General features: G+C 31.5%; 1 protein-coding gene and 1 long non-coding RNA gene across 2 annotated transcripts in view; one reads left to right on the top strand and one right to left on the bottom strand.

Annotated features, from left to right (window-relative positions):
* Positions 1-46: 46 nt before the first annotated feature.
* Positions 47-26,750, top strand: part of LOC143069243 (apoptosis-resistant E3 ubiquitin protein ligase 1-like) — a 36,376-nt gene continuing 9,672 nt past the window's right edge. The window contains exons 1-11 of the mRNA XM_076243776.1: positions 47-400; positions 1,366-1,540; positions 4,000-4,235; positions 17,330-17,610; positions 19,608-19,836; positions 22,351-22,514; positions 23,390-23,558; positions 24,687-24,820; positions 25,319-25,396; positions 25,883-26,024; positions 26,473-26,585. Of these exons, the coding sequence (XP_076099891.1) occupies positions 112-400; positions 1,366-1,540; positions 4,000-4,235; positions 17,330-17,610; positions 19,608-19,836; positions 22,351-22,514; positions 23,390-23,558; positions 24,687-24,820; positions 25,319-25,396; positions 25,883-26,024; positions 26,473-26,585 (2,010 nt within the window). The 5' untranslated portion in view covers positions 47-111. The remainder of the gene's footprint in view (positions 401-1,365; positions 1,541-3,999; positions 4,236-17,329; positions 17,611-19,607; positions 19,837-22,350; positions 22,515-23,389; positions 23,559-24,686; positions 24,821-25,318; positions 25,397-25,882; positions 26,025-26,472; positions 26,586-26,750) is intronic.
* Positions 10,800-12,007, bottom strand: LOC143069236 (uncharacterized). The gene is made up of 3 exons (XR_012976348.1): positions 11,888-12,007; positions 11,458-11,536; positions 10,800-10,894 (listed from the first exon to the last, which is right to left on the bottom strand). It is a non-coding gene; the product is annotated as an uncharacterized LOC143069236 (long non-coding RNA).

Below are 26,750 nucleotides of genomic sequence, written 5' to 3'. Positions count from 1 at the left end.
TAAGCGTGCGATTTCTTTAATACTAATTTAGCACTGTTCTATTGCTACAATTCTACATTGATTATTTATTTTGACAGAATGAAAGTAAAGTAAAGTCACTCAACTTCAAGGATGTGGCCATTGTGGGTTAAAGAAAAGGCAGCAATGACATTTGAGCTGTTTTATTTGACGATTGTGAATATTTTTTCTTTTCCAACACGCTTGAGAAGTTTAACTTATAAAGGAAAGATATGGTTAGCAATTACATGTACATGTCTTAGTGTTGTGGGAATAAATACTTGCATGTCTTATGTTTTGGATGGATTTGCAGGGACCAACACTTTATTTGAAGGACAGTCAATTAGGCTGTGGTTACAAGAAAATAATCATCAAAATATAACACCAATATTTCAATCAACAGGTAAGACCATTCACAGTTTATGAGAAATACTGTGTGCGAACATAAAAGCCAAAAAGGGGGTGAACAAGAATGGTATTAGGTCAGTTCGCGCCCAATACATTTTTGCACCTTACACCTTTGCACCTCACATGTTTAAACCCAATAAAAATGGTGCGAACGTGTAGGGTGTGAACAGACTTTGGGTACGAACGTGTAGGTTGTGAAAGTGTAAGGCAAAAGAACACTTTGGCCAGCATTTTTTTTTTTAAATTTCCTATTTATTTTCAAATTCTAGTCACTTTGGCATCTGGTTAAATTTGAACCCAATGTAGTTATTTCTGCATTCATAATCATGATATATATCATACATTCATTGACATTTGTATAACTGAATGCAGATTTTCCTGAAATTGCAATAATTTATCTTGCATTTTAGCCAATTTTTCAAAATTTACAATTATAAAACTTCACTCGATATTTTCTAAAGTTACAGTAATTACTTGTACATGTAGCTTTTGCTAATGTTTCAATTTTTGTGTCATTTCCATGGAGATGATATGGTTTTGCCCTCACTATGGGTCATAGACTTAACTTTTGCATAGTTTACAGTGTTAAAAGCTTGTGTTTACATTGTAGGTCAGATTAGATTGAAACACTTATGATAAATCAATAGTATTTGTAATGTGGTTGTACATGTACAATGTACATGTATAAGCATTGACATTCTCATTTCCATGGATTTTATAGGGTGCAGCATGTTCAATCATGGTTCATTAACTTTAATGTCTTGCTAAACCATTCATTTTGTTGACAAAAAGGTGTTCATACAATGTACATGTATTTTAAAGTATTGACATATATGCATTTTAATTTCAATATTCATGATATTTGGATTATATTATCAAAATATCTATACAAAAGGCAAATTTGCCAAAACATATAACTGCTTCAACAGTTTATACTTATTTTTACATGCTCTATTTCAGGTAATGGTAATGATGAATTGTCATCAGTAAACTTGGACTATATTAACACATTAGAAACAATACCTCATGAAGTAAAAAGTAAGCTTAAAAAAGCCATTCAGTTTGCTCAAGAAATGAAGATACTTAACCTATGGCTGAATGTGGAATACAGTATTCCTGTATCTGTGATAGAAAGGTAATGCAATTCAGTTGCATATTTTGTTTAAGGATTTAAGGAAAATAATGGCTTGTTATTAAACTCAGATATGAGCTAAATAAATCTTCATTAGCAAGAAAAAGCATTTAATACGTCTAAAAAAAAAGAGGATTTTTTAATAAATTCTGTATTTCACTGATAAATGGACTCACTTTTTTAAGTCAACATTACACTTTTACACTGACAGCAGCAATCACAGGCAAGACACAGGGTTCCCCTGCGCTCCTTATGATATTTTTTTAACAAAACATCCGCATTCACATTACCGTATATATAATTGTGCTCCTGTGCTTTTCATTTATCAAAAGGAAACTGAGAGAAGCTTTCAAGAATGAACATATCCATATCATCAATCTTAAAATAAAAGATAAACCTTAGATACAATTAAGCCTGCCATATGTGTTAAATTACTTCTAGAAATTGGCAATAAGGATCAATTGAGAACAAAACTTTAGGACATAGCTATGATTTCAGCTTCCAAATTGTGAACTTTCCATTTCTATGTAGCAACTTTTCAGCAGTGCCTGCATATAAGTATATATCTTCTAGTTGATACTATATGCCAGAGCTTGCATTTCCTATCATGATTTTCTGATAGACAGTTGCAGCTTACAAGGAAGCTATTTTTATGCCCCGCCTATGATAGTAGTAGGGGCATTATGTTTTCTGGTCTGTGCCTCCGTTCGTCCGTCAGTCCGTCTGTGCCTCCGTTCGTCCGTCCGTCTGTGCCTCCGTTCGTCCGTCCGTCAGGTTAAAGTTTTTGGTCCAGGTAGTTTATCATGAAGTTATAGTTGCATCCATTTGTAACTTTGCATACATAGTCATTATGATTGGGAATTTCTAAAAACTACTACAAATTTAGGTTTTGGTCCACATTTCATGGTTCATTGAACATGAAAATGAGATTGTGTGAAACAGCTCTTTCTCAGGTTAAAGTTTTTGGTCGAGGTTGTTTATCATGAAGTTATAGTTGCATCCATTTGTAACTTTGCATACATAGTCATTATGATTGGGAATTTCTAAAAACTACTACAAATTTAGGTTTTGGTCCACATTTCATGGTTCATTGAACATGAAAATGAGATTGTGTGAAACAGCTCTTTCTCAGGTTAAAGTTTTTGGTCGAGGTTGTTTATCATGAAGTTATAGTTCCATCCATTTGTAACTTTGCATACATAGTCATTATGATTGGGAATTTCTAAAAACTACTACAAATTTAGGTTTTGGTCCACATTTCATGGTTCATTGAACATGAAAATGAGATTGTGTGAAACAGCTCTTTCTCAGGTTAAAGTTTTTGGTCGAGGTTGTTTATCATGAAGTTATAGTTGCATCCATTTGTAACTTTGCATACATAGTCATTATGATTGGGAATTTCTAAAAACTACTACAAATTTAGGTTTTGGTCCACATTTCATGGTTCATTGAACATGAAAATGAGATTGTGCGAAACAGCTCTTTCTCAGGTTAAAGTTTTTGGTCGAGGTAGTTATGCCCCACCTATGTAGTAGAGAGGCTTTATGTTTTCTGGTCTGTGCCTCCATTCTTTCATCCGTCCGTCCGTGCGTCCGTTCGCTTCAGGTTAAAGTTTTTGGTCAAGGTAGTTTTTGAAGAAGTTGAAGTCCAATCAACTTGAAACTTAGTACACATGTTCTCCATGATATGATCTTTCTAATTTTAATGCCAAATTATAGTTTTGACCCCAATTTCATGGTCCACTGAACATAGAAAATGATAGTGCGAAGTTCAGGTTAAAGTTTTTGGTCAACATGGTCAAGGTAGTTTTTGATGAAGTTAAAGATACATCAACTTGAAAACTTAGTACACATGTTCCCTTAACTTCCTTATGAGATGATCTTTCTAATTTTAATTCCAAATTAAAGTTTTGACCCCAATTTCACGGTCCACTGAACATAGAAAATGATAGTGCGATTGGGGCATCCGTGTACTATGGACACATTCTTGTTAATCATGCGTTCAAAATTTTAAAGTTTTAAACATTTTACTTTGCCACCATGATGGGGTCAGCTATAATGGAAAATCTGTGTCACAGATGACCACATTTATTTTCAAATTGTCATAAGGACAATCCTGTCCTCTTTTCCTAGATTGTAATTTATAACATCAGGAAATGAAACTTATCACCGATTTGGATTGAACTTTCATGAACTACAACAGGTGTCACATGTAGAGAAGGAACTGCTAAACTTTTGTGAGCACCTGATTTTTTATCTCTTTTATAAGAGGTTCTTGCATTGTTGCTCAATCTTTAGTTGTCTATGACATGTAATGTTTTTTGCCTTGATCATCTTTTCGTTTGCAAGTGGCATTGTCATTGTTTCTTCCACTTGTGAGTTCCACCTCTTTTTTACAACATTTTGTGTTAATTCATACATGTATTAACCTCTATAATAATAAAAGCTACATTTTTTTTACAGATTGAATAATATGGGGATAAAGTCTGTATCTGCACTGAGCAAACTTTCTGAAAATAATCATGATGATGTTCAGACTATAGAAAAGATAGTTGATGGTGACATACCAGTTTATGCATATATGCTGAAGGCAATAAAGGCTGCAAAAACCATAAAAACTGATCTGCTGATGATAGACTATTACCAGTCTGCAAGGAAAACTCCAGGAAATTCTTTTGTTTTCAAAATACTCTTTTTGAGTAAGTATATTTTTTTCATTTTACAGTTTGCATGTTTGTCTTTTCCATATTTATTAACTAGATGAATATTTGTGAAATTTTTACAACTAGTGGGGCTTTAAAGGGCACTAGCTGTCAAATTCATGTTCACCGATTGTCAACAAATTCTCAAATTTGATTGATAACAATATAAAACAATTATCCAAACTATCAAAAGTCTAAAATGAACAATTAACAGGGAACGGACATAAAAATAAGTAGCTTCGTTTTGTGTCTATTTTAGTCTAGACACCATCTAATTAACTATCTAGTTGACCTCTCAAGTCATCCAATGACCATATAAGCGATGTAAACATAAATATAGATATAAATAGCTTAATCAAACTCGTGCTGTTGGATTTTTCTAGGTCTATTTAACTTCATATTATAGATGAAAAATAATGTTTAACATTCAATTTGTTTTTTAGATTTAATTTACCTGTACAGTATAAGAATGATTATTTGTGGATCGAATCAGTCAATGAAATGATTTACCTTTGTTTCACTTTCAATGTTGACATTCTTTTCCTTTAAATAACTTTACACATACAATTCACATGTTATCCATCTCAAGCTAAGTGGTTAAATTGAAGTTCATATGAATACGGATTCAATGAGTTCGAATTATTTACTTGCAAGTGAATAATTCATAATTAATTATAGAATAATTAATCGAAGAATTCAAATAAAGAAAAATATTCAACGAGTGACCGAACAACACATTAAAATTCACGAATGCACATAGCGCATGAGTTAATTATCAGTGTTGTTCGAGACTAAGCGATCCTTCATTCCGTCGTCGTCGGTGTTGGCGGCGGCGGCGTCCACAAATATTCACTCTGTGGTTAAAGTTTTTGAAATTTTAATAACTTTCTTAAACCATACTGGATTTCAACTAAACTTGGACAGAAGCTTGTTTATGATCATAAGATAGTATCCAGAAGTAAATTTTGTAAAAATAAAATTCCATTTTTTCCGTATTTTACTCATAAATGGACTTAGTTTTTTTGCGGGAAAACATTACATTCACTCTGTGGTTAAACTTTTTTAAATTTTGATAACTTTCTTATACTATTTTTAATTTGTGCCAAACTAGGACAGAAGCTTGTTTATGACCAAAAGCTAGTATCTAGAAGGAAATTTTGTTAATATTTTGTACCTGTGTATCTGTATTTTACTTATAAATGGACTTTTCTTCCAATTAATCCAGTCTGCAGTTAAAGTTTTTAAACATTTAATAGATTCATAAACTATCCTGGATTTTTACCAAACTTGGACAGAAGCTTCTTACAATCAAAAGATAGTATTAAGCGGAATATTTTTATTGATTTTTTCCCTCATTTTTGTTGAGCCTGCAATTTACAGCAAAAGTAGGCGAGACACTGGGTTCTGTGGAACCCTTACGAATTTTTTTTATATATCTCGTAGTTTAGTAAGTGCCCCTTTCATTACTACAGTATCTTAAGTGTGCCTCAACCAAATATTATGAGACTTATACACAGCTGCTTATACACAATGCTTAGAAATAAAACTGAAGAAATCCACAGTCTTCATATTGAGACTAATAAGTTTGGTACATCACTTATAATGTAACTTTACTATTTTTAAACAGTCTAATTCAACAAATGAAAGGGAGGTAATAATTGGCATTTTGCTTTATTATTTCTTTTTACATCTGATGACCGTAAGGGCATTCTGATGTATTGTTGCAACAGACATTTCTACCCATTTGGGTTTCGTTTTTGACTGATAACTGAATGCAAAATTCAAACGGGAAAACCAATGGTCTAATCTATATAAAAAAAGAAACCCAGAGTATACTGATTGTTATCACCATGACCACTACAATATAAAAGTTATCACAGTGAGGTTGAATTTCCTGTCATCATCATCATCCACACACACAAACTTCTCTCACAAAAAAATATATGTTTGAACTTTAACCTCACTTTCAGGTAAAGAGATGTGATTTTTATGCCCCACCTACAATAGTAGAGGGACATTACGTTTTCTGGTCTGTGCCTCGTTCCTCCATCGTCCATTTATCCGTCGTCTGTTCTTCCATCCGTTCAGGTTAAAGTTTTTGATGAAGTTAAAGTCCAATCAACTTAAAACTTAGTACAAATGTTCCCTTTGATATGATATGATCTTTCTGATTTAAATGCCGAATTAGAGTTTTGCCCCCAATTTCACAGTCCACTGGACATAGAAAATGATAGTATTAGTGGGGCATCTGTGTACTATGGACACATTCTTGTTTTTTCTGAGACAAGTGCTTGTGACCATCCATAAGAACTTTGCAGTCATCTGATGTTCAGTACTTCAGTACTTTGATTTGACCTTGTCGCACCTGGGAATAAAAAGTCCTTTTACTAAAATGTAAGATTTACCAGTAGGGATGAAATAGGGTTCAACTTTTTTTTATTGAAAGGTAAACTATAATCTCTTTTTACAACCGCAAAAATTAAAAAAGTTTTGGTCCTATATTGGTATCATGTTGTCTTCGTCGTCTGCGTTGTCGTCGTCAGTGTCATCTGTAGACGGATTATTTCTGGATAATAACTTTAGTATTAGCAAATAGAAATCAATCAAATTTTAACACAATGTAAATTACCACTAAATGGAGGTTGGGATTGATTTTGGGGTTTTGGTCCCAACAGTTTAGGAATTAGGGGCCAAAAAGTGACACAAATAAGCATTTTTCTTGGTTTTCGCACAATAACTTAAGTATAAGTAAACAGAAATCTATGAAATTTAAAGACAAGGTTTATGAGCACAAAAGGAAGGTTGGGGTTGATTTTTGGAGTTTTGGTCCCAACAGTTTAGGAATTAGGGGCCAAAAGGGGCCAATATTAAACTTTATTTGATTTGATCAAAAATTGAATTATTGGGGTTCTTTGATATGCCGAATCCAACAATGTATTTAGATTTTTAATTTGTGGACCAGTTTTCAAATTGGTCTACATTAAGGTCCAAAGGGTCCAAAATTAAACTTAGTTTGATTTTAACAAAAATTGAATTCTTGGGGTTCTTTGATATTCTGAATCTAAACATGTACTTAGATTTTTAGTTATGGTCCCAGTTTTCAAGTGTGTCCAAATAGGGGTCAAAAATTAAATTTTGTTTGATTCCAACAAAAAATGAATATATGGGGTCTTAAATATGCTGAATCTAACCATGTATTTAGATTTTTGATATTTGGGCCCCTCTATCAAATTGGTCCACATTGAGTTTAAAGGGTCCAAAATTGAAATTTATTTGATTTTTTCAAAAATTGAATTCTTGTGGTTCTTTGATATCCTGCATCTAACCATGTATTTAGATTTTGGATTTTGGACCATAATAGGTTAATGTCCAATTTAATTTTTTTAAGTTCTTAGACCACATTCATTCTGTGTCAACTATTTAATCACAATCCAAATTCAGAGCTGTATCAAGCTTGAATGTTGTGTCCATACTTGCCCCAACTGTTCAGGGTTTTGACCTCTGCAGTCGTATTAAGCTGCACCCTGCCGAGCATCTGGTTAAAAGTTTTTTGCCCCTGCTGAAGTGGAGTGGGCATTAAGTTTTACCCTTGTTCGTCCCAAAGTTTGTTTCTGTTCTCTAACTTTAGTTTGCCTCAACCAAATGTTATGAAACTTATACACAATGCTTATTACCACATAACACAGATCAAGTTTGAATTTTGATGGTGTCAATTAATAGTTCTAGAGTTCTCTAACTTTAGTTTGCCTCAACTAATTGTTATGAAACTTATGCACAATGCTTATCACCTCAAAATACAGATCAAGTTTGAATTTTGGTGGTGTCACTTTAACCTCTAGTTATGCCTCGTTTACAAATGGAAAAATTGATGAATTTTAAATTTCTATCTTTAAATTAAGTTTGCCTCAACTAAATGTAACCCCAAAACTCAGATCAAGTACAAATTTGGATAGCATAAGGCAGATTTTACAATAAGAAGGAATTATTGTTTTTTGTATCCATCAAAAAAGCAATTGCTGAAACTGTGAAACAGACTGTGTAAAGGAGTAATGCATTATGTTATTGAATAAAATGTGTCTTTCTGAGTAAATAAAAATAAAAATTACTCTGTGTTTGTGTTTTATGTTAGAATTAGAGGGTTTTCAATTTCAAAATATTGGACATGGAATAGACATCATGACCTACTTTACTGACATCCAGCTTATTTGGAGTGGAATTTTGAAGTATTATTTATAAGTGGAGCCTAATAACATGGACTTATATTTTAATAAAAAGTCTTCTTTTGTGTTTTAATCATAACTTTAAGGCAGATTTTTATTGGTAAAGGCTAAAAAAGGTAATTTAATAATATTGTTGCTAACGTCACGTCTTTTCCGTCCAATGTGGTATGTCACGATCGCAATTTTCTTGTTAGTTCTCAGACAGCCCATTGTAGTTATTTTTATCCCGGGTTTTATAAATAATTGAAAATAGCAATCATATTAAATTTGGATGACGTAAGGGGGTCAAAGGACTTGAGGAATCAATATCATTGGCTGTTTTATTTTTTGCGAACGTTACTGTTCGAGGTTTCCGTCCAAATCAGTGTCACGTGAGCAACATATATTTATATCTGTAACTCTCCTGTATAGGAGTTACGATATCGCCCTTTGCAGAAATAGATTCGGAGTCAGTTCCTTCACATGATGGGGAAGCAAAGAAGGTAAGTTGTATGTAATATCGTTACAAGAGGACCTTAAATGTATTCCGTCCATCAAAAAGACGTTCGCAACAAAACATAATGTCATGATAGTAGATGTTGCTAATGTTACTATTACGAATTGGTTTCTTGTGTATTCATTTGATATAAAGTACACCTGCAAATGACATTCTGTATATTTAGAAATTCTAAACCAGACTGTACAATTTTATTACTCCAGGCATATTTTAAACATCACTGTGTGCATACATTTTAACTTTTAAAGATGTTGTTGCTCATGTGACATGTCCAAATGTCGCTAACGTTACTAATTTTTTGGTTTCTTGTGTATTCATTTGATATAAAGTACACCTGCAAATGACATTCTGTATATTTAGAAATTCTAAACCAGACTGTACAATTTTATTACTCCAGGCATATATTAAACATCACTGTGTGTATACATTTTAACTTTTAAAGATGTTGTTGCTCATGTGACATGTCCAAATGTCGCTAACGTTACTCATTTTTGTCTCCGTCACATTAGCAACATGAAAGTAGGAGACAGAACACAATACTGTAAAATCTGCCATCACTTTTACTGTTCTTGAGTTATGTTCCTTTATAACTTTACATGATATGCAAGCAGGGCATCATCCAAGGACACATTCAACATTCACTTATTCTTTTTAATTACAGAGCTACTCTCTTAGATTGACTCTGTTTGTAGTCTATTAATTGATTCTGATGTATCTAGAAAGTTACTGACTTCTTCCAAAACTGTTTCATATTAATATAATTACATAAAATTGAGAAAGGAAATGGGGAATGTGTCAAAGCGACAACAACCGGACCATAGAGCAGTCAACAGCTGAAGGCCACCAATGGGTCTTCAATGTAGCGAGAAACTCCCACACCCGGAGGCGTCCTTTAGCTGGCCCCTTAAAATATGTATACTAGTTCAATGATAACGGACGTCATACTAAACTCCGAATTATGCACAAGAAACTAAAATTAAAAATCATACAAGACTAACAAAGGCCAGAGGCTTCTGACTTGGGACAGGCGCAAAATTGCGGCGGGGTTTAACATGTTTGTGAAATCTCAACCCTCCCCCTATAGGTGTAATACCACCATTGATTTTTCCCTATTAGTCTTTGTTAAATTGGCACTTTTAAAAAATTTGTACAGTATTTACCTTTATTTCAACCAAAGAAATACTTTGCATGTATAAAGTTTAATCCTTTCCAGTGATACAGTGAAAATTTCACACTACATTTCATTGCATATAAGAAAGTAACCAACACCGGAAGTAAACAACCCAATTTTTACACGGTTATTTATTGGTTACATGCTTTAGTAACTATGTAATCTTAACGTTCCCAAATATTTTATAAGACCATCAAATAAAAAAAGAATGATGCTTTCAGACTTCCAACATACATATTTACGACTCAGAAAAATTTAAGTGCATTGAAATGCAGGGTTAATTTTCTACAACTGTCAAATTCAAGGGAATATTTTTTTAGGCCTACTTTCGTATGCAACCGGATGCGACGTACCATGATTTGGTGGTATTACACCTAAAGAACACCTAAATGTCAAATAAACTTAATGTAATTTTTTTCCCTCCAATTGCAAGTTATTTCAAGCATACCGGTCAAGTTTTGTCTCAATCAGAGCTATAGTTTCAGAGAAAATCACTATAATGTAAGGCCATATCCTACGGCAATTTCAGTCAAATTTCTTCGAAAAATCCTAATTCCAGTGTATCATTATAAAATGCAGTGTTGACTGATATCTGATCATAAACTCATGATCTATGCATTCAAACAATTAAATGGAATACAAAAGACAACTTTAAGATGATAAACAATTTTATTGCACCTTTAAGAGTTCATGTGAAGGTCTGTTTTAGTCTGTTTTGGTCTTTTTTTCCTCCATCCTTCCTTTTTGATTAAAACTTGATATCTTTTGTCTAAAAAATAAAACAAATGTGATTATTTTCCCACAAAAATGAAATAAATGTAATGTTAAATCAATAATTAAAGTGTTTTAGCTGAAAGAACTGTCTCTATAAATGTTAACAGTCTACACGGAAGTTTCGATAAGCCCTTATGTGTAACTTGAGTTTTTGGTCTGTCCCCCTAGTGTGACAAATAACGGTTCCCTTTCAGTCAATCATTTATCGTTACTGGTATCAAAGTCTTTTTATTTACTCATAACAGTATATTTCTAATAGATTTACACAAAAAGTCCTCTTTCTTGTATTTTTCATTAGAAAATGGGGATAAAGAGTAATAAAAAAATACCTAAAAATGTTTTCAAAAAGGGTTATGTCCCTTGGAATGCTGGTACAAAAAATATATTGGTAAGAATTATAAAGTTTAAGTATGTGACACTGGATTCTGATGTGTATAAATCCAGGGCAAATAAGTGTTTAGATGATTTATTGTCTGTGCAAAATGTAGACGGCACAATGGCAAATTGTAAACTTTTGCGGCCAAAACAACAAAAAACATGACAATAGTTGATACTTACTCTAATGCTGAAGTGTCGTCTGCAGACCAATTCACATATAAGATTTTTCAACAGAATGCTCTTCAGAACATGGTTAACACTGAAATAAAAAATTCACATGTTGTATAAACAAAACTGTAAGGGTAATTTAAAATTTAACACAGTAAACTAAATACAGCTTCGTCTGTCCATCCATTTTACTTAGAAAACACCCGTAAACCCCCCATTTCAGGGCAATTCTACCTCAAATGTGCTTTCTGTGTCTAAATCCATTCCGAAAAGTCCATGTTTACAATGTATGAACTGGTTTATTAATAACTTTTAAAAATGAAAGTACAATAAGGTCAATAGTGCACATGTAGTTTCCCTAAATAGGTGTAATACCACCATTGATTTTTCCCTATTAGTCTTTGTTAAATTGGCACTTTTAAAAAATTTGTACAGTATTTACCTTTATTTCAACCAAAGAAATACTTTGCATGTATAAAGTTTAATCCTTTCCAGTGATACAGTGAAAATTTCACACTACATTTCATTGCATATAAGAAAGTAACCAACACCGGAAGTAAACAACCCAATTTTTACACGGTTATTTATTGGTTACATGCTTTAGTAACTATGTAATCTTAACGTTCCCAAATATTTTATAAGACCATCAAATAAAAAAAGAATGATGCTTTCAGACTTCCAACATACATATTTACGACTCAGAAAAATTTAAGTGCATTGAAATGCAGGGTTAATTTTCTACAACTGTCAAATTCAAGGGAATATTTTTTTAGGCCTACTTTCGTATGCAACCGGATGCGACGTACCATGATTTGGTGGTATTACACCTATACCTCTAGCCAATGTAGAAAAGTAAACGCATAACAATACGCACATTAAAATTCAGTTCAAGAGAAGTCCGAGTCCGATGTCAGAAGATGTAACAAAAGAAAATAAACAAATGACAATAATACATGAATATAAACAACAGACTACTAGCAGTTAACTGACATGCCAGCTCCAGACCTCAATTAAACTGATAGAAAGGTTATGTCTTCATCATATGAATATCAGGCACAATCCCTCCCGTTAGGGGTTTAGTATCATACTATCATAAAATATATGAGAAGAACATAACCTGTGTCATGCCAACAACTGTTGTTAAATAAATGTGTTTAGTTCCGGTGCAAAGACCCTATAAGTGAATCAATATTAAAGCCAAAATATACAATCTTTAATGACCTGACAACAGTATCGTAACTATATCCCTTCTTAATAAGTCTGTTTAAAGGTTTTGTAAGCTTTTGAGGTGAATACTGACATTTTTGTGCTTTGTAAAGAATATTACCATAAAAGATTGGATGTGAAATACCTGAACGTATAAGATGTCTGCATGTTGAGTTATATTTGCGAATTATTTCCTTATAACGATCATTAAATTTAGTAAATGTTTTGACTAGTTTGTGATATCAAAAACCCTGGTGTAATAATTTTTCAGTACATGTATGTTTCATTATAATACATAATTTTGATTGGTCATGCTAACAGCGATATTTTGTCATTCTGAAATGAAACTTCATTAAAAAATTAAAACATTCATGATGACACCAAGCTTCCACAATAAAGTCGAGGTAGAAAAACTTGATAGAAATCATATTTTCATGATCCTTGCAAAAAATGTAATTACAAGTATTGAATGCTTCTTTTAGAAATTTTATAAGGTTGTGAAAAACGACGATATTCACATTTTTAGAATGAAGTGCTTTATTGCTTCATTCAAAATGTTCTTAGATCAATGCTTTTTCATCTCAATAAATTTACAAAAAGGAGCATTCAATAGTGAGATTATAACTTAAACAATTAATTTCCAGTTGATTGATTTTCTGCTCAGTTTTTATAGATGAGTGATATTCATATATTACCAAAAATTTAAAACCAAAGAGAGAGTTCTGTAATTTCTTAATCAGGTTCTTGTGAAAGAGGATTTTTACCAAAAAACAAAATAAAAGTCTACTGGAAAAAATACTTTATTTTTCATTGCAAACTTACTCTACTTGTGGATTATTTACTGAAGGATGTACTTAGGTGAGGTTTTGAAATTTGTGTCAGATGTTTGGACTCCTTGGTGTTTTTCCATGCGATACAAGATAACAAATTTTGCCCCGAAAAACCTATTTATCTTTTGATATAAGACTTAAAATAACTCACAAAAGGTCATTTGACAAAATTTAAGCAGATTCTTAAGTTTCTTTCTTTTAATTTGAGACCCAAATAATAGCAATGCAAATATAAGGTAAAAATTCGAGTCAGCCTTTTCTCGCCATATTTTATAAATCAAATATCTCAAAAAGGAGCTCCATGACCTATCAATATTTTTAGCTTATTTTCATCCTTAACTAATTCTCTTTCAGCTTATAGTATCAATTTTAAATTCTTTAATTATTTAATTTCACCTAAGATCACCTAAGTACATCCTTAAACCAAATTCATTGACTCTTATTGTGTTATCAAAATATATTTTAATGCATGTGAATTGTATATAAGTGCAATTAACTATTTTGTACTTTTGTGTTTTAATAGGAAGATAAAAATGGGGAAAATATGCAGGATATAATTATTAAGTAGGTACATGTATAAGGAAAGAAACGCTGATTACTGCAAAAATCTTCCCTATTTTCTTTTTTGCTATGTATTTAAAAAGGCTTCTTTAGTCAAATGTTTTCAGTGAATTTTTATAGAAATCACCATTTGAATGCAGTTAAATGGTTTTATTTAATTTAAAGGAAGTCTCTAACATGGGTTTCAAATTCATTCACTTATGGCTAATCCTTAAGTGATTTTGGTTCTGATGTTGTCATAATACAGTATTACTCATGTAAGTATGCTTACTATTTGTTCACAATACCATCACTGAAAGGTTCATATACATTTTGAATTATCTATTACCTGTACTAAATTACATTAATGGAGAATGTCAGAAGCAGATTTAGGGGGGAGGGAGGCAGAGGGCCTTGCCCTTTTGTCATGTTTGTGGGGAAAATTTGTTGGTGTTTTAGGGAGTTACAGCTTAGGCATGAGTGGAGTTGGCTTGCATTTGGGCAGTGAATGGACCCTCACTTATGAAAATTTCTGGATCCGCAAAATTTTATTTTGTAGTTATCATAAGGTCAGGTTATCTCAGGTACTATAAGTAATAGGTTGAATATGTATTGAGTTAAAAGAACAATTGTTAGGTATACATGTATGATATGATTACTCAGATCATTACATTATTTTCATGCATCCTTGCAATTGATAATTAAGTTTATGTGATGTAGTAAAAAAACTTGTCATATATTTTAATAATCATCAATAGAGCAATAAATTAAATTGCAAGATATTTCAGTCTTGTTCCACTTTTGGCGGGGTTGCACACAAAGTCCAAACACAGCCTTTAGTATGGTAATATATGGCTGGTTAGGAACTGTTGGTTTTAGCAATTTGTGGTTTAAGTTATAACTTTCCTGATTCTATCAAAAGATTGTTGCTTTTCAATACCACAACTTTTTAATTAAATATCAGGAGATTTTTTTTCTCCAGATTGAAGAATAACATGTTGGTTCTTTCTAAATATTGTTAGTATTGATTTAAAATGCATATAGCAGCAGGAAAGATGAATTGCATGTGCATAAATCAACTTCACTTGTTAAATCGTCTATACAATTAATAATATTCATATTGATCCTATTTCCTAAATGAAAACAAAATTTTTCCATGTGCATTATATGTCATAGAGTTGATTGGTAAGGCCGATATCGATATATGCAAGTTTTATTGGCCCATCAAATTTATATAGTGTAATATATATGATATTTACACGAGGGAGGTGTCAAAGTATCAGACGATCTATACACGTTCCCCTATCTCTTTTCTAATTGAATCATCACTCTGTTGGCTTATTCTAATCAATACAAAAAACAAAAACTAAATTTTACAAGGAAGATTAGATCTATTGTTACGGGTATGTTAATTTCTGTATTCTATCTTAATTTTGTTGCTTAAATTTTTGACTGGTTGATTTTATAATTGTTATTGATATTAAATTACAAAATGTACTAATGTAGCAATTATCATTCATTATCTTTAATGATCAGTGGTTTTATTATGAGGTGTTTTGTCTTCCTTTATGAAGAAGAAAATATAATAGATGCAGTTTAAAATATTTTTTTTTAAAGATTTTTAAAATAATCCAAATCCTTTGTCCCCCACTGTGGATGGTTTTAGCTCCATTAACCTTTTGTTTAGTTCATTAACTGATTATTGACTGACAATTAAGAAATGTTTTTTTTTCATGTAAAATTTATTTCTGACTGTACTTGCATCAATATTATATAAACTGATAAAATCTTTTTACATGAATTTGGTTAACCAAAATATGACTTAAAATTTCTGTTCATATGAGAACTTAAAGGAAATTGACAATTTGGTTTTTTTTGGTGCTAAATCAAAAACTCAATAAGTCATACTGCTATTTCTTGTTTCTATCGCCAACAGTCAAAACATTTGCTCAAGTATTGGAAAACTTGTTATGTCAAAAATTACATTTCATATGATAAAGATTTGCTATATAACAAGATTGTATTGTTTTACTCAATAATTGAAGCTTCACAAAGGTAAATGAAATCAGATTTATCTTTTATTTTATCTTAGCTCTTTATGAAAGGGTAGTATTATTCAAAGATAATTTTCTTTTTAAATTAACAGTGACAGAAAGAAAGTGATATATCCATGCTTTTGTTTAAACGATTTTTCCAGGAAAATTTTCACTTCAAGATAATAATTGTGTTTCAAAGTTGGTATTGACGTCAGTGTTAAGAAAAAGACATTTTTAACACCATTTTTTAATGACAGAAAATTGAATTACAGTGAAACACCAAGTATTCTTTGTTAGACATTTTGGAATTAAAAATCATGGATGGCACAGTTTATTCAGACTTGTGAGACATTTGATCTTATGAGATCAGGTATAGCACGGCACATGTACAGTTTTTCCGAATTGCCAGATATCTGATCTTTATAATATTGATTTCTTTACAATTATATACTTTTATAAAATTGTATCAACTAATTATTTCCAATGTAGATGTAAAGTATTAGATTTCAATCTATGTGTTTAAAAACTAACAAAGGTTCTTTGAAGTGTTTACTGGAAAATCAACAATAAGAAGTTGGGAGTGATTTAAAAGAAAGAAATAAAGGAATTTAATGGTTTTAGCACTTGACTTTATAAAATGGACGAGGAAGCATAAAATTTGTTATATTGTGCTATTTCAATTATAAATTGTATTGTGTAGTTGGATTAAATCAATAATATACTTATTAAAGGAGATATTTGTACATTTGACTTGAAATATTTGCTTCTTAATTGATAGTTTACAGTAATCGAGTTAGATGATATAAAATTGGAGAAGAAAGTGTTGTGTGTTGTACACTTAATATCTGGATTATGCTTAAATGATGCTTTTAGATGTTGTTTAAGTCGAGGTTTTAGTTAACTTCATTCATAAAACTCATCCACAATAGCTTATATACTACATCAGTACACTAACTAAGGAGTGATGATTTGAATTCATCATCTTCCTTTTTGAAATGCTGGTTACTTAAGCTTCATGTATACTTAAAACTTTGGCCAAATGTATATGAATGGAATCTGGGAGTACATTTTTCAAAATTCTCCACATTGTGCAACAGTTGACCATAGGACTATTTAATATAGAAGCATGGAGATATTAGACAGAAATTTGAATAATATATAAAACAATTGAGTTAGCATAACTTATTACATTCCATTATTCATGGATCTATAGTCAATAACAATAAACAATTGTATTACAAATACTAGTATCAATTTATTTATATATTTCAGTTGCTACTGTTTTCATTGGAGGTTTTATCCTTTGTTTTATAATGGTAGTGGATTGCATTGCAAGAGCTATAAGTCCAACAATTCGTAGATCACATCAAATCCATAATCATATTCCTCAGATTCCACGTACAGGTATTCCACGATTATCACCAGGTAACAACAGCAAAGGGTGGTTTTGGAATTGGCTTGTTGGATCGTACATATCTACACAGAACTGCAGTGTGACGTGGGGCTGGGAGGAACCACAAGCTGTTGGAAACACAATGTCATTTGTAATACAGGTAATTACTGTTCTTGTATAATTTTTATATGACCTCAAAAATTTTAATTTTTCTTCGTATATTGCTATCACGTTGGTGCCGTCGTCGTCCGAATACTTTTAGTTTTCGCACTCTAACTTTAGTAAAAGTGAATAGAAATCTTTGAAATTTTAACACAAGGTTTATGACCACAAAAGGAAGGTTGGGATTGATTTTGGGAGTTTTGGTTCCAACAGTTTAGGTAGCAATAAGCAGTTAGAAAAAAATACTAAAATTTGCCCTTATGAATTTTACCATCCCCTTTTCATTGCTTTTTTTCAATATCAAGCTTACTGTTTGTGTCATATATGGGCATATGTATGTAATCAGAATCTTCCATACATTTTATATCCAGTATATAAAATGGTAAAATATAATTTCTTTTTGGTGTATCCATGGCAACAATCTGCATTTATTCATTATAAAATATTGCAAAAAGGGGGGGGAAAGATGTCACATATTTTCCCCAAATTTGGCTAAAAGTAGAATTTCAATCGCTTGAAGTAATACCTTTTCTGAAACTGTATACATATATCATTCAGCAAATCCAATGAAAATCATATGTCTTTCATCTCATTTTTTTGTAAAATTGCTTCAAAAACTTCGTGTAGAAAAAGAATGTTTGTAAACAGTACATTAATTTCTGGACCGATGGCCAGTCTAGCTATGAAAATACGGATTGTCAAACAGAAAACAGCCCATAAAACATGTAAAAAATAATCTTGATGCTCTTATAAACCATCTTTGAAGGCTAAATTAGCACTCATCTGTCTAAAAATGAATTTTATTACACAATAACTTTCCTATTTGAAAAATCCACAGGGGCCAAAATGCGAAACTAAACTCCTAACTGTGTATTGCTACCTTAGGAATTAGGCGCCAAAAACGGCCCAAATAAGCATTTTCTTGGTTTTCGCACCATAACTTTAGTATAAGTAAATAGAAATCTATGAAATTTAAACACCAGGTTTATGACCATAAAAGGAAGGTTGGGTTTGATTTTGGGAGGTTTGGTCTTAACAGTTTAGGAATAAGGGGCCCAAAGGGTCCAAAATTGAACTTTGTTTGATTTCATCAAAAATTAAATAATTGGGGTTCTTTGATATGCTGAATCTAACTGTGTGTGTAGTTTTTGGTCCCGTTTTCAAATTGGTCTACATTAAGGTCCAAAGGGTCCAAAATTAAACTAAGTTTGATTATAACAGAAATTGAATTCTTGGGTTTTTTTGATATGCTGAATTTAAACATATACTTAGATTTTTGAAATATTTTAAGTTCATTATACCACATTCATTCTGTGTCAGAAACCTATGCTGTGTCAACTATTTAAACACAATCCGAATTTAGAGCTGAGTCCAGCTTAAATGTTGTGTCCATACTTGCCCCAACTGTTCAGGGTTCAACCTATGCGGTCGTATATAGCTGCACCCTGCGGAGCATCTGGTTACAAGAGTTAACACAAAGGTACAGTTTTTGATAAATACTATGACATTTATTGTCCCGTATGCAACATGTTGTAGGGACATAGAAATATCTGATATAAAAAAGAAGATGTGGACCAGGTATGATTGCCAATGAGACAACCGTCCACAAAAGACCGAAATGACACGTTTGTCCTTCCTTTAGTCTTGTTAGCTTTCTCAAGTGTGCAATTCTTGCCTATTTTTTTATGAAACTTGAATCACAGGTTTATAGTAGCAAATGTCTTGGACATGTTCGAACATCAGTGCTGATGAAGTATTTTCAAAAGAGTTGTGCAACTTGTGCCCTTTGGTTACATTAATCATATGGAAAGTTGTATTGTTAGCGCTCTCATGTGTTATGTTATAACTTTATATCAGCAATGTCTTTAAAATGTTTGAAAATCAATGCTGATCAATTTATTTTAATGAGGTATGGGAAAATTGATCCCACAAAATCAATGAAAATTGGTATCCAACAAATATTAATGAATCCACAGTATCTATTTTTAATTTCAGCTAAGCCAGAAGAATGGTAAATCATACAAAATAAATGATGTCAGTAATGTTAATATAGAGATACTTCACAAAGGAGAGAAGATGTCGTGTACCAAAAACTTAGTAAAAGACAATGCTAGTAGTGTATCCGTGTCTTTTACCGTACATAAAGCCGGACCTTATAAAATACATGTCATGGTCCATGGTAAACATATAAAAGGAAGTCCATTTATTAAAGTATTTGATGCAGGTTTGTATAGATATGAAAAAGTTTTACAATTATTTTTTTATGGTCAGCTACTAGGTGAGCTGTTGCAGTCATTTTTTTATGCCCCACTTAGGTGCATTATGTTGTTTGGTTTTCATACGACCACTAAAATTAAAATTATTTTGGTCGTATATTGGTATCACGTCGTCATTGTCAGTGTTGTCCGAAGACAAATACTTTCCGGATAATAACTTTTGTATAAGTAGATGGAAATCAATAAAATTTGAACTCAATGCTTATAACCACAAAAGAAAGGTTGGGATTGATTTTGGGGGTTATGGTCCCAACTGTTTAGGAAAAAGGGGCCTAAAGGGGCCAAAAACAAGCATTTATCTAGTTTCAGGACAATAACTTGTTTATAAGTATTTTAATTGCTCTGAAATTGTACAACAATGTTTAATACCATAAGTAGAAGGTTAGGAATTATTTTAAGGGTTATGGGGCAAACAGTCTAGGAATTAAGGGCCAAAAAAGGGCCAAAAACAAACATTTTTCTAGTTTTCGGACAATAACTTGTGTATAATTGTATGAATCTCTCTGACATTGTACCGCAAGGTTCCATATAACAAAGGGAAGGCTTTGATTGAGTTTGGGGTAATTTTCCTGGAACATGTAGGAATAAGGGGCCAAAAAAGGGCCAAAAAGAAGCATTTTTCTAGTTTACAGACAATTGTATGAATCCTCTGAAATTATACTGCAAGGTTTCTGACTACAAAGGAAAGGCTGGAATTGAGTTTTGGGGTTCTTGTTCCAAGGGAGGTTTCAATAAGTGGGGGGCCAAAAAAGGGGCGAAAATAAGCATTTTTGTAGTTTCCAGTCAATAACTTGTGTTTAAGTGTATAAATCTCTTTGAAATTATACCACAAGTTTCCATACTACAAAAGGAGGGTTAGGGGGGGGGGGGGATTGGGGTTATGGCTCAAATCATTTAGCAATTAGGGGCAAAATAGGGGGGAAAAAGGGTTTTTCTAGTTACAGGACAATTTAGACAATTTAAAAGCAGTGTAAGGGAGGTAATCCAATTTCATTTAAATAAAACTTATATATATATATATATAATATGTTTGATTACCTCCCTTACACTGCTTGAAAATTGTGTTTTGAGAAATGATGATTGTCTTGAGATGATTAGCTGTAAAAAAAAATTAGAAGTTACTATTGATTAATATTCATTTTAACCATGACTGTATGTTATTTTATATTTTAATATTATGTTATATTTAAATAATTTAAATGAGGAGTTATTGTTGCAAACTGCATTAGAAATGTGAATTGATATTTTTTGGAATAAGAGAAAGGGAGCGATGAAACAAATTAGGGGGAAACAATTTTTCTCATTTGAGATTTCAGAAATTAAAAGAAAATTTCTTCAAATATTTTTTTGAGGGGATTAATATTCAACATTATAGTGAAGTGCTCAAAACCAAAAAAAAAAATGTTAAGTTCATTAGACCACATTCATTTTGTGTCAGAAACCAATGCTGTGTCAACTATTTAATCACAATCCAAATTCAGAGCTGTATCAAGCTTGAATGTTGTGTCCATACTTGCCCCAACTGTTCAGGGTTTGACCTCTGTGGTCGTATAAAGCTTCGCCCTGCAGAGCATCTGGTTGCATATGTTCTTCTGTTTGTTTGTCTTTGTCCCAATTATTTATTTTTTAATATTCAGATTAGTTTATTTCACTATTATGACGATTGCCATGGCAATATATAAAGCAAAGAAATTTGAATAAATAATCATATATAGAGGAGGAATAACAAAGATTGAATTACAGCAACACTCTTCACTGTCAGAGGCTCAGTATGATATAATCTCTTGGAAAATAGAACTGAAAATAATCAATTTTTTTGTCTGTGTGAAATGGATTCGTTTGAATTTTGTGAAAGACAGAAATTACTTAACAGGCTTTTAAACTTTTTGACAGTTAAGCATGAATCTAACAGTTAGACTCCCATGGGTATCAAATTCATAGCTATTCAGACATAAAGATGAATAAGTATACAATGTAACAAAAAGCATAACATTGGAATAGACCACAGAGAATGTACAGTAAGCCCTGCTAAATTTATTTTATTATATTTATATATAAATACTAACAGGAATATTCTGATATCATGCCTTGTTATTGCATTAGAAGAAGTTTCTACAATTTAAAAAAAACCAAAACATTTTTATTATGTTTTTATTTAGTTGAATATTCTTTTCCTAGAGAAACAAAATACTGTTTTATTTTCGTAAGCACTGGTCATAAATAAGGGATAAATAGTTAGAAGTTTTGAAGTGTCAGAAAAAGCCTCTTTAAATTCAATTTGCATCAAAAATTATCTTAAATGACGTCTATTGAAGTTAAAGTATCAGTTACATAGTCACAAGAATATCCTGTTATGCATAAGCAAAAGTAATTATTATAGACAATATAAGTGCAAGACAACTAAATAAAAACACAAAAATATTCATTTTTTATAATTTTTATATGTAATATGTTATTTTCAGGTTCTATAGATGCCACTAAGACAGGATTTACCAATTATTGCTCAACAATAGTTTGTACTGTTGGTCAGTCCTATCCGTTAGTTATAGAAACAAGGGACTGTTATGACAATCCAGCAATGTTTAAAACAGATACTAAAAATTATTTTAAATTCAAAGTTTATGAGGTATGTACATTAAGTTACTGGTCTGAACACTTAAAATATGTGTATATGTATTATCAATGTTATTTCAACTGATTGGGTGGAGCTTACGTTTTAATTTGCATAGGGACAGTCAATTTGAAGACGTGTGTGATAAGGATGATTGCCTTTATAGGTATTAATTATTTCTAATCACCTATCAGTGTCATCAAAGGAATTTACAAAACAACAATGACTAGACAATTCATTGATGAGTTTATCCTAAAACATAATAAACCAGTCTATCTGTAGATAGACTGGTTTATTATGAGCGAACCAATTAAACTCCGCCCAGTCAAGTGAAATAAATCGAGTAATACTGTTGATTCATTATTATTGGTTGGATATCAATTTTCGTGGGTTTCTCAGATACAGGTGAAGCACGAACTCCAATGTTCAATAAATTAAAAAAAAATATAGGCTTTTTATGCAGAGATTACCTTAACCAGGAAATCAAATATCTACATAAATGCAAGTTTTCCTCAACCCTCGTAAATATGATACCCATGAAAATAAATGAATCCGCAGTATGTCAGGTATGCTCAAGAAAATTGTATGAGAGTATTAACACAAAAAAAGGCTTAAAAAGTCAAAGAACAGCTATAACTAAAGTTTTAAAGACAGCTTTGCCAAAAGTTAAACACAATTTTATGAATTGTAAATTTAAATTGTAACCCTATGCAGTAAATTTAAACTAAACACTTTTTTAAGGTGCTTGATTTGAAATAGTTTTGACTCGATCGAGTCTCTAGTTGATGTTCTTTGATTTTAGATTTTAACCCAATTTAATTCCATTATATCTATGTAAAAAATACTAAAAAGTATACTTCATTAAATATTCTCATGTATCTTGTTTGCAGTCAGAGACTAATGAACGATATGTACCTACAACACAAATAATACACAATGCTGACAGTAAACAACTTACTATGCATATAAAGATGGAAAACGAAGGCTGTTATCAAGCTGCTGTGTCTTATGGTGATGTTAAACTCAGGAATGGGGATTTTAATATTCTAGTCATAAGTGGTGAGTTTTCTCTATAGGTCATCTATAACTTACTTAGTTAACTGGAATGTTAATATTGTTTGATTGAATAATTGATGATTACTTTAGGCCACATAAGCTCAAAAAGGATATATTGTGGCAAGGGAAATTGAAGAATTCTTTATTGTATTTGTATGCATTTACTTGGTGTTATCGTCCTTCCCTACGCCTATATCATCCTGCTCAGTTGCTACTTAATTCTTGAATAACAGCTTTGAGAGAGAGCAGGCATTCTAATGCAAAAATGTTTGTAACATTCATTTTGATTGGATAATGTCACTTTCTTACATGGCATCAATTGATAATTGATGCTATGGGACGTTCGCGCAAGCGCAGACGGCATATGACAGATTTTAAATACATGTTTTAACGTTGTTTTCTGTCAGTTTCATTAGAATGGAGATAACAATATTGTATTTTAAGCTCCGACGGCATCAATTTGGGATTTGATGGTCGCAAATATCCGTTTACTGTCTCCGCTAACGCGTCGCCAGTAAACTTAATTTGCGACCATCAAATCCCCAATTGATGGCGTCGGAGCTTAAAATACAATACAGTTATCTCCTAATTATCAGCAACATCACAATGTCTGAGGAGAAGTTATCAGGGATGTCATTATGTGTGAAGATATTATCAAGCTTGCTTTTGTCAGCGTAAAACTGTCTTTAGGAGGGGGAAAAGACAAGTAATAGAAGCAATGTGAAGCATTTTAGCTCGTATGCTGTGCTCACTTGCCAAAAAGGTTCAGGTTCGCGGCTGATATTTTACGATATAAATGTGTAGACTGATGTTAAATATTGTATGATCATGTGACACAAAATAGAACCTTGAATTGATATTTGCAACTGTAAAATCTAGATAGATCATATGACCTGGAATTATGAAATAAAATTACAATAGCTGATGTCCTGAAGTCTATATTGTATTTTTATGTCTTTTTTTCTTTTTTACTTATTTGGCAAATTATTTCAAAATCTCATTCTTTTCACACTTTTACATGTAATTTTCTTTCCATACTCTTTTTTTGAAAGGTTTGATAAATAAAGAATCTTAGAGAAAATGTGTAATAATTCATTACTAGTTATATGTTTTTTTTTCACCTTTTTTCAGATGATGATTTGGAAGTTGTAAATAAAACAACATCTAAAAAAAGTCATAATTTATGGTATGAAGCTCGTCTTTTATCTGATACTGCTGACTCGGCTGAAAAGGCAAAAAGGGTGTATGTGTATATATCTCCAAAGGTAATGGAATTATACAAATAAGAAAAAAAAAGAAAGAAATACGCTAAAAGTGCAAACATTAAGCAGAGTATCTTGGGGAAATCATAGGTATTTCATTGTAGTACATCAAAAATAAGAAGATATGGTACAATGATTACAATCACCATTGAGACAACTCACCAGGAGAGATCAAAGACTTAGTAGTTAGCAACAAGAGTTTATCATACAGCCTTTAATAATGAACAACAGTGTCCTGACCCTATGATTGATTTATCTTTTAACACTCTTTTAAGGAAGTTTTAAGTCAGGTGAATAATACATATTTGTTATCATTTTATAACATAATTACAAACTCAGAAGTGCAAATAAATGATGTAATATAATCTGTCTCTCCTGTTTTCACAATAGCAGAAGGGAGACTGTTTCCTATGACATGGTATCAACAAATGTTTAAGTTTGTGTATATTTTGCTCAGATGAGATAAACTTCTGTGCTAACAGTTTAGATGTTATTTTTCAGCAATTAACCATAAAAGAATATTTTTTAAAAATTATTGGAAAGAAACTGCATACTTGGCGAGTTTGTCCTTCAACTAAGGTATGTGCTACTATTTTATATCATTGTTAACTTATATAGATTTAAAGAAAAGAAGGAAACTGCTTGAAGTTTGAAACATTAGTTATTCACTTAACATAGACAAAGATGGGATTTTAAACTAAATTGAAATATTTTAAATATGTTTGCCATGAATGTTACATTTCATTCCACTTCTGAATTTAATGTTGTGTTTGATCTTTAGTCTTCACAATTGAATTTAATAGCTAATTTATATAGCATAGGGACAGTTAATAGCTGCTATATAATGTAGATACAAGTGAATTCTATCAGTCTAATGTTGGTAAACATGTGTTTTAAGTATGATGTCCTTTAGACAATGATTCATTATTATTCCATATTGATAAAATTTTAGTAGGTTTTCTATATGTAAGGGATTTGGTGTATGCATTTAAAAATATTATAAAATATGAAATTTTCTGCATTTAGAATGTAATAAAAAATGTATTCTGTCCTTGTTTTTTTCAGTTTTCATTTATTGGATATAATAAAAGATATGATGCTCCTGTAATGAAAATATATGGATGTTCACAGTTACCAGTGATGTTAGCCACCAAAGATAGAAATATTATAGCTGCTACATTTACAAATTTTCTCCTTAGAAATATTGGTTGGTATTATTAATAGTATTTTTTTTTTTAGTAAAAGTAAACTGAAAAGTATGATTATTTATTTGTTGTTGCTTTTATTATTGTCATGCACTCATAAAATGAGACCAAAAAAACTTTTTCTTCAACAAGATACATAGGGGAGATAATAAATATTCTCCATTGTCCAGACAACAAGGGAGCAAATCTAAATTGTCTCCCCCTATGCAACTTCTTTAAAATATATCAAAACCAACTTTTTGACTTTTTGGTTATAAGTTATAAGAAAAAGGCCAAATTGAATTGTTATGTAGTTCTTTATATTCAGGATAAAAATGATTTCACTGTATACTGCTGAAAAAAACTTCAGATTCAAATTTTTTTTAAATATCCTCCTCGCTTTTTTATGATCGATTTGAAATTTGGGAAGATGTCAAATTTACTTTAAGAATAATTCTTTGTTTATTTTAGGTGGATCAGAAACTTTTCAAGATAAAAGAATATTTTTTCTTCAAGAAGTGAAAAAATCAACTAAGAAAGGAAATGTCACTCTCAAAATAGACAGAGCTAATTTACTTCAAAGTGTAAGTTTATTTGGATTATTTACTTTGGAATAACATCTGTAATTAAATATTCCTGTTTCTTATAGGTAGATGTTGTATAGTTAGGAAAATTAACTCTATTCAGTTGTTGATCAACCAGATATGTACGACAGGAAGCATTTTCAGTTTTTAGGGTAGATGATGAGA

This window comes from Mytilus galloprovincialis, chromosome 3, assembly GCF_965363235.1.
Source record: "Mytilus galloprovincialis chromosome 3, xbMytGall1.hap1.1, whole genome shotgun sequence".
In the NCBI taxonomy this organism is placed as follows: Eukaryota; Metazoa; Mollusca; class Bivalvia; order Mytilida; family Mytilidae; genus Mytilus; species Mytilus galloprovincialis.
The sequence above is the reverse complement of the archived record's forward strand: the minus strand, read 5'-3'. Positions and strand labels throughout refer to the sequence as shown.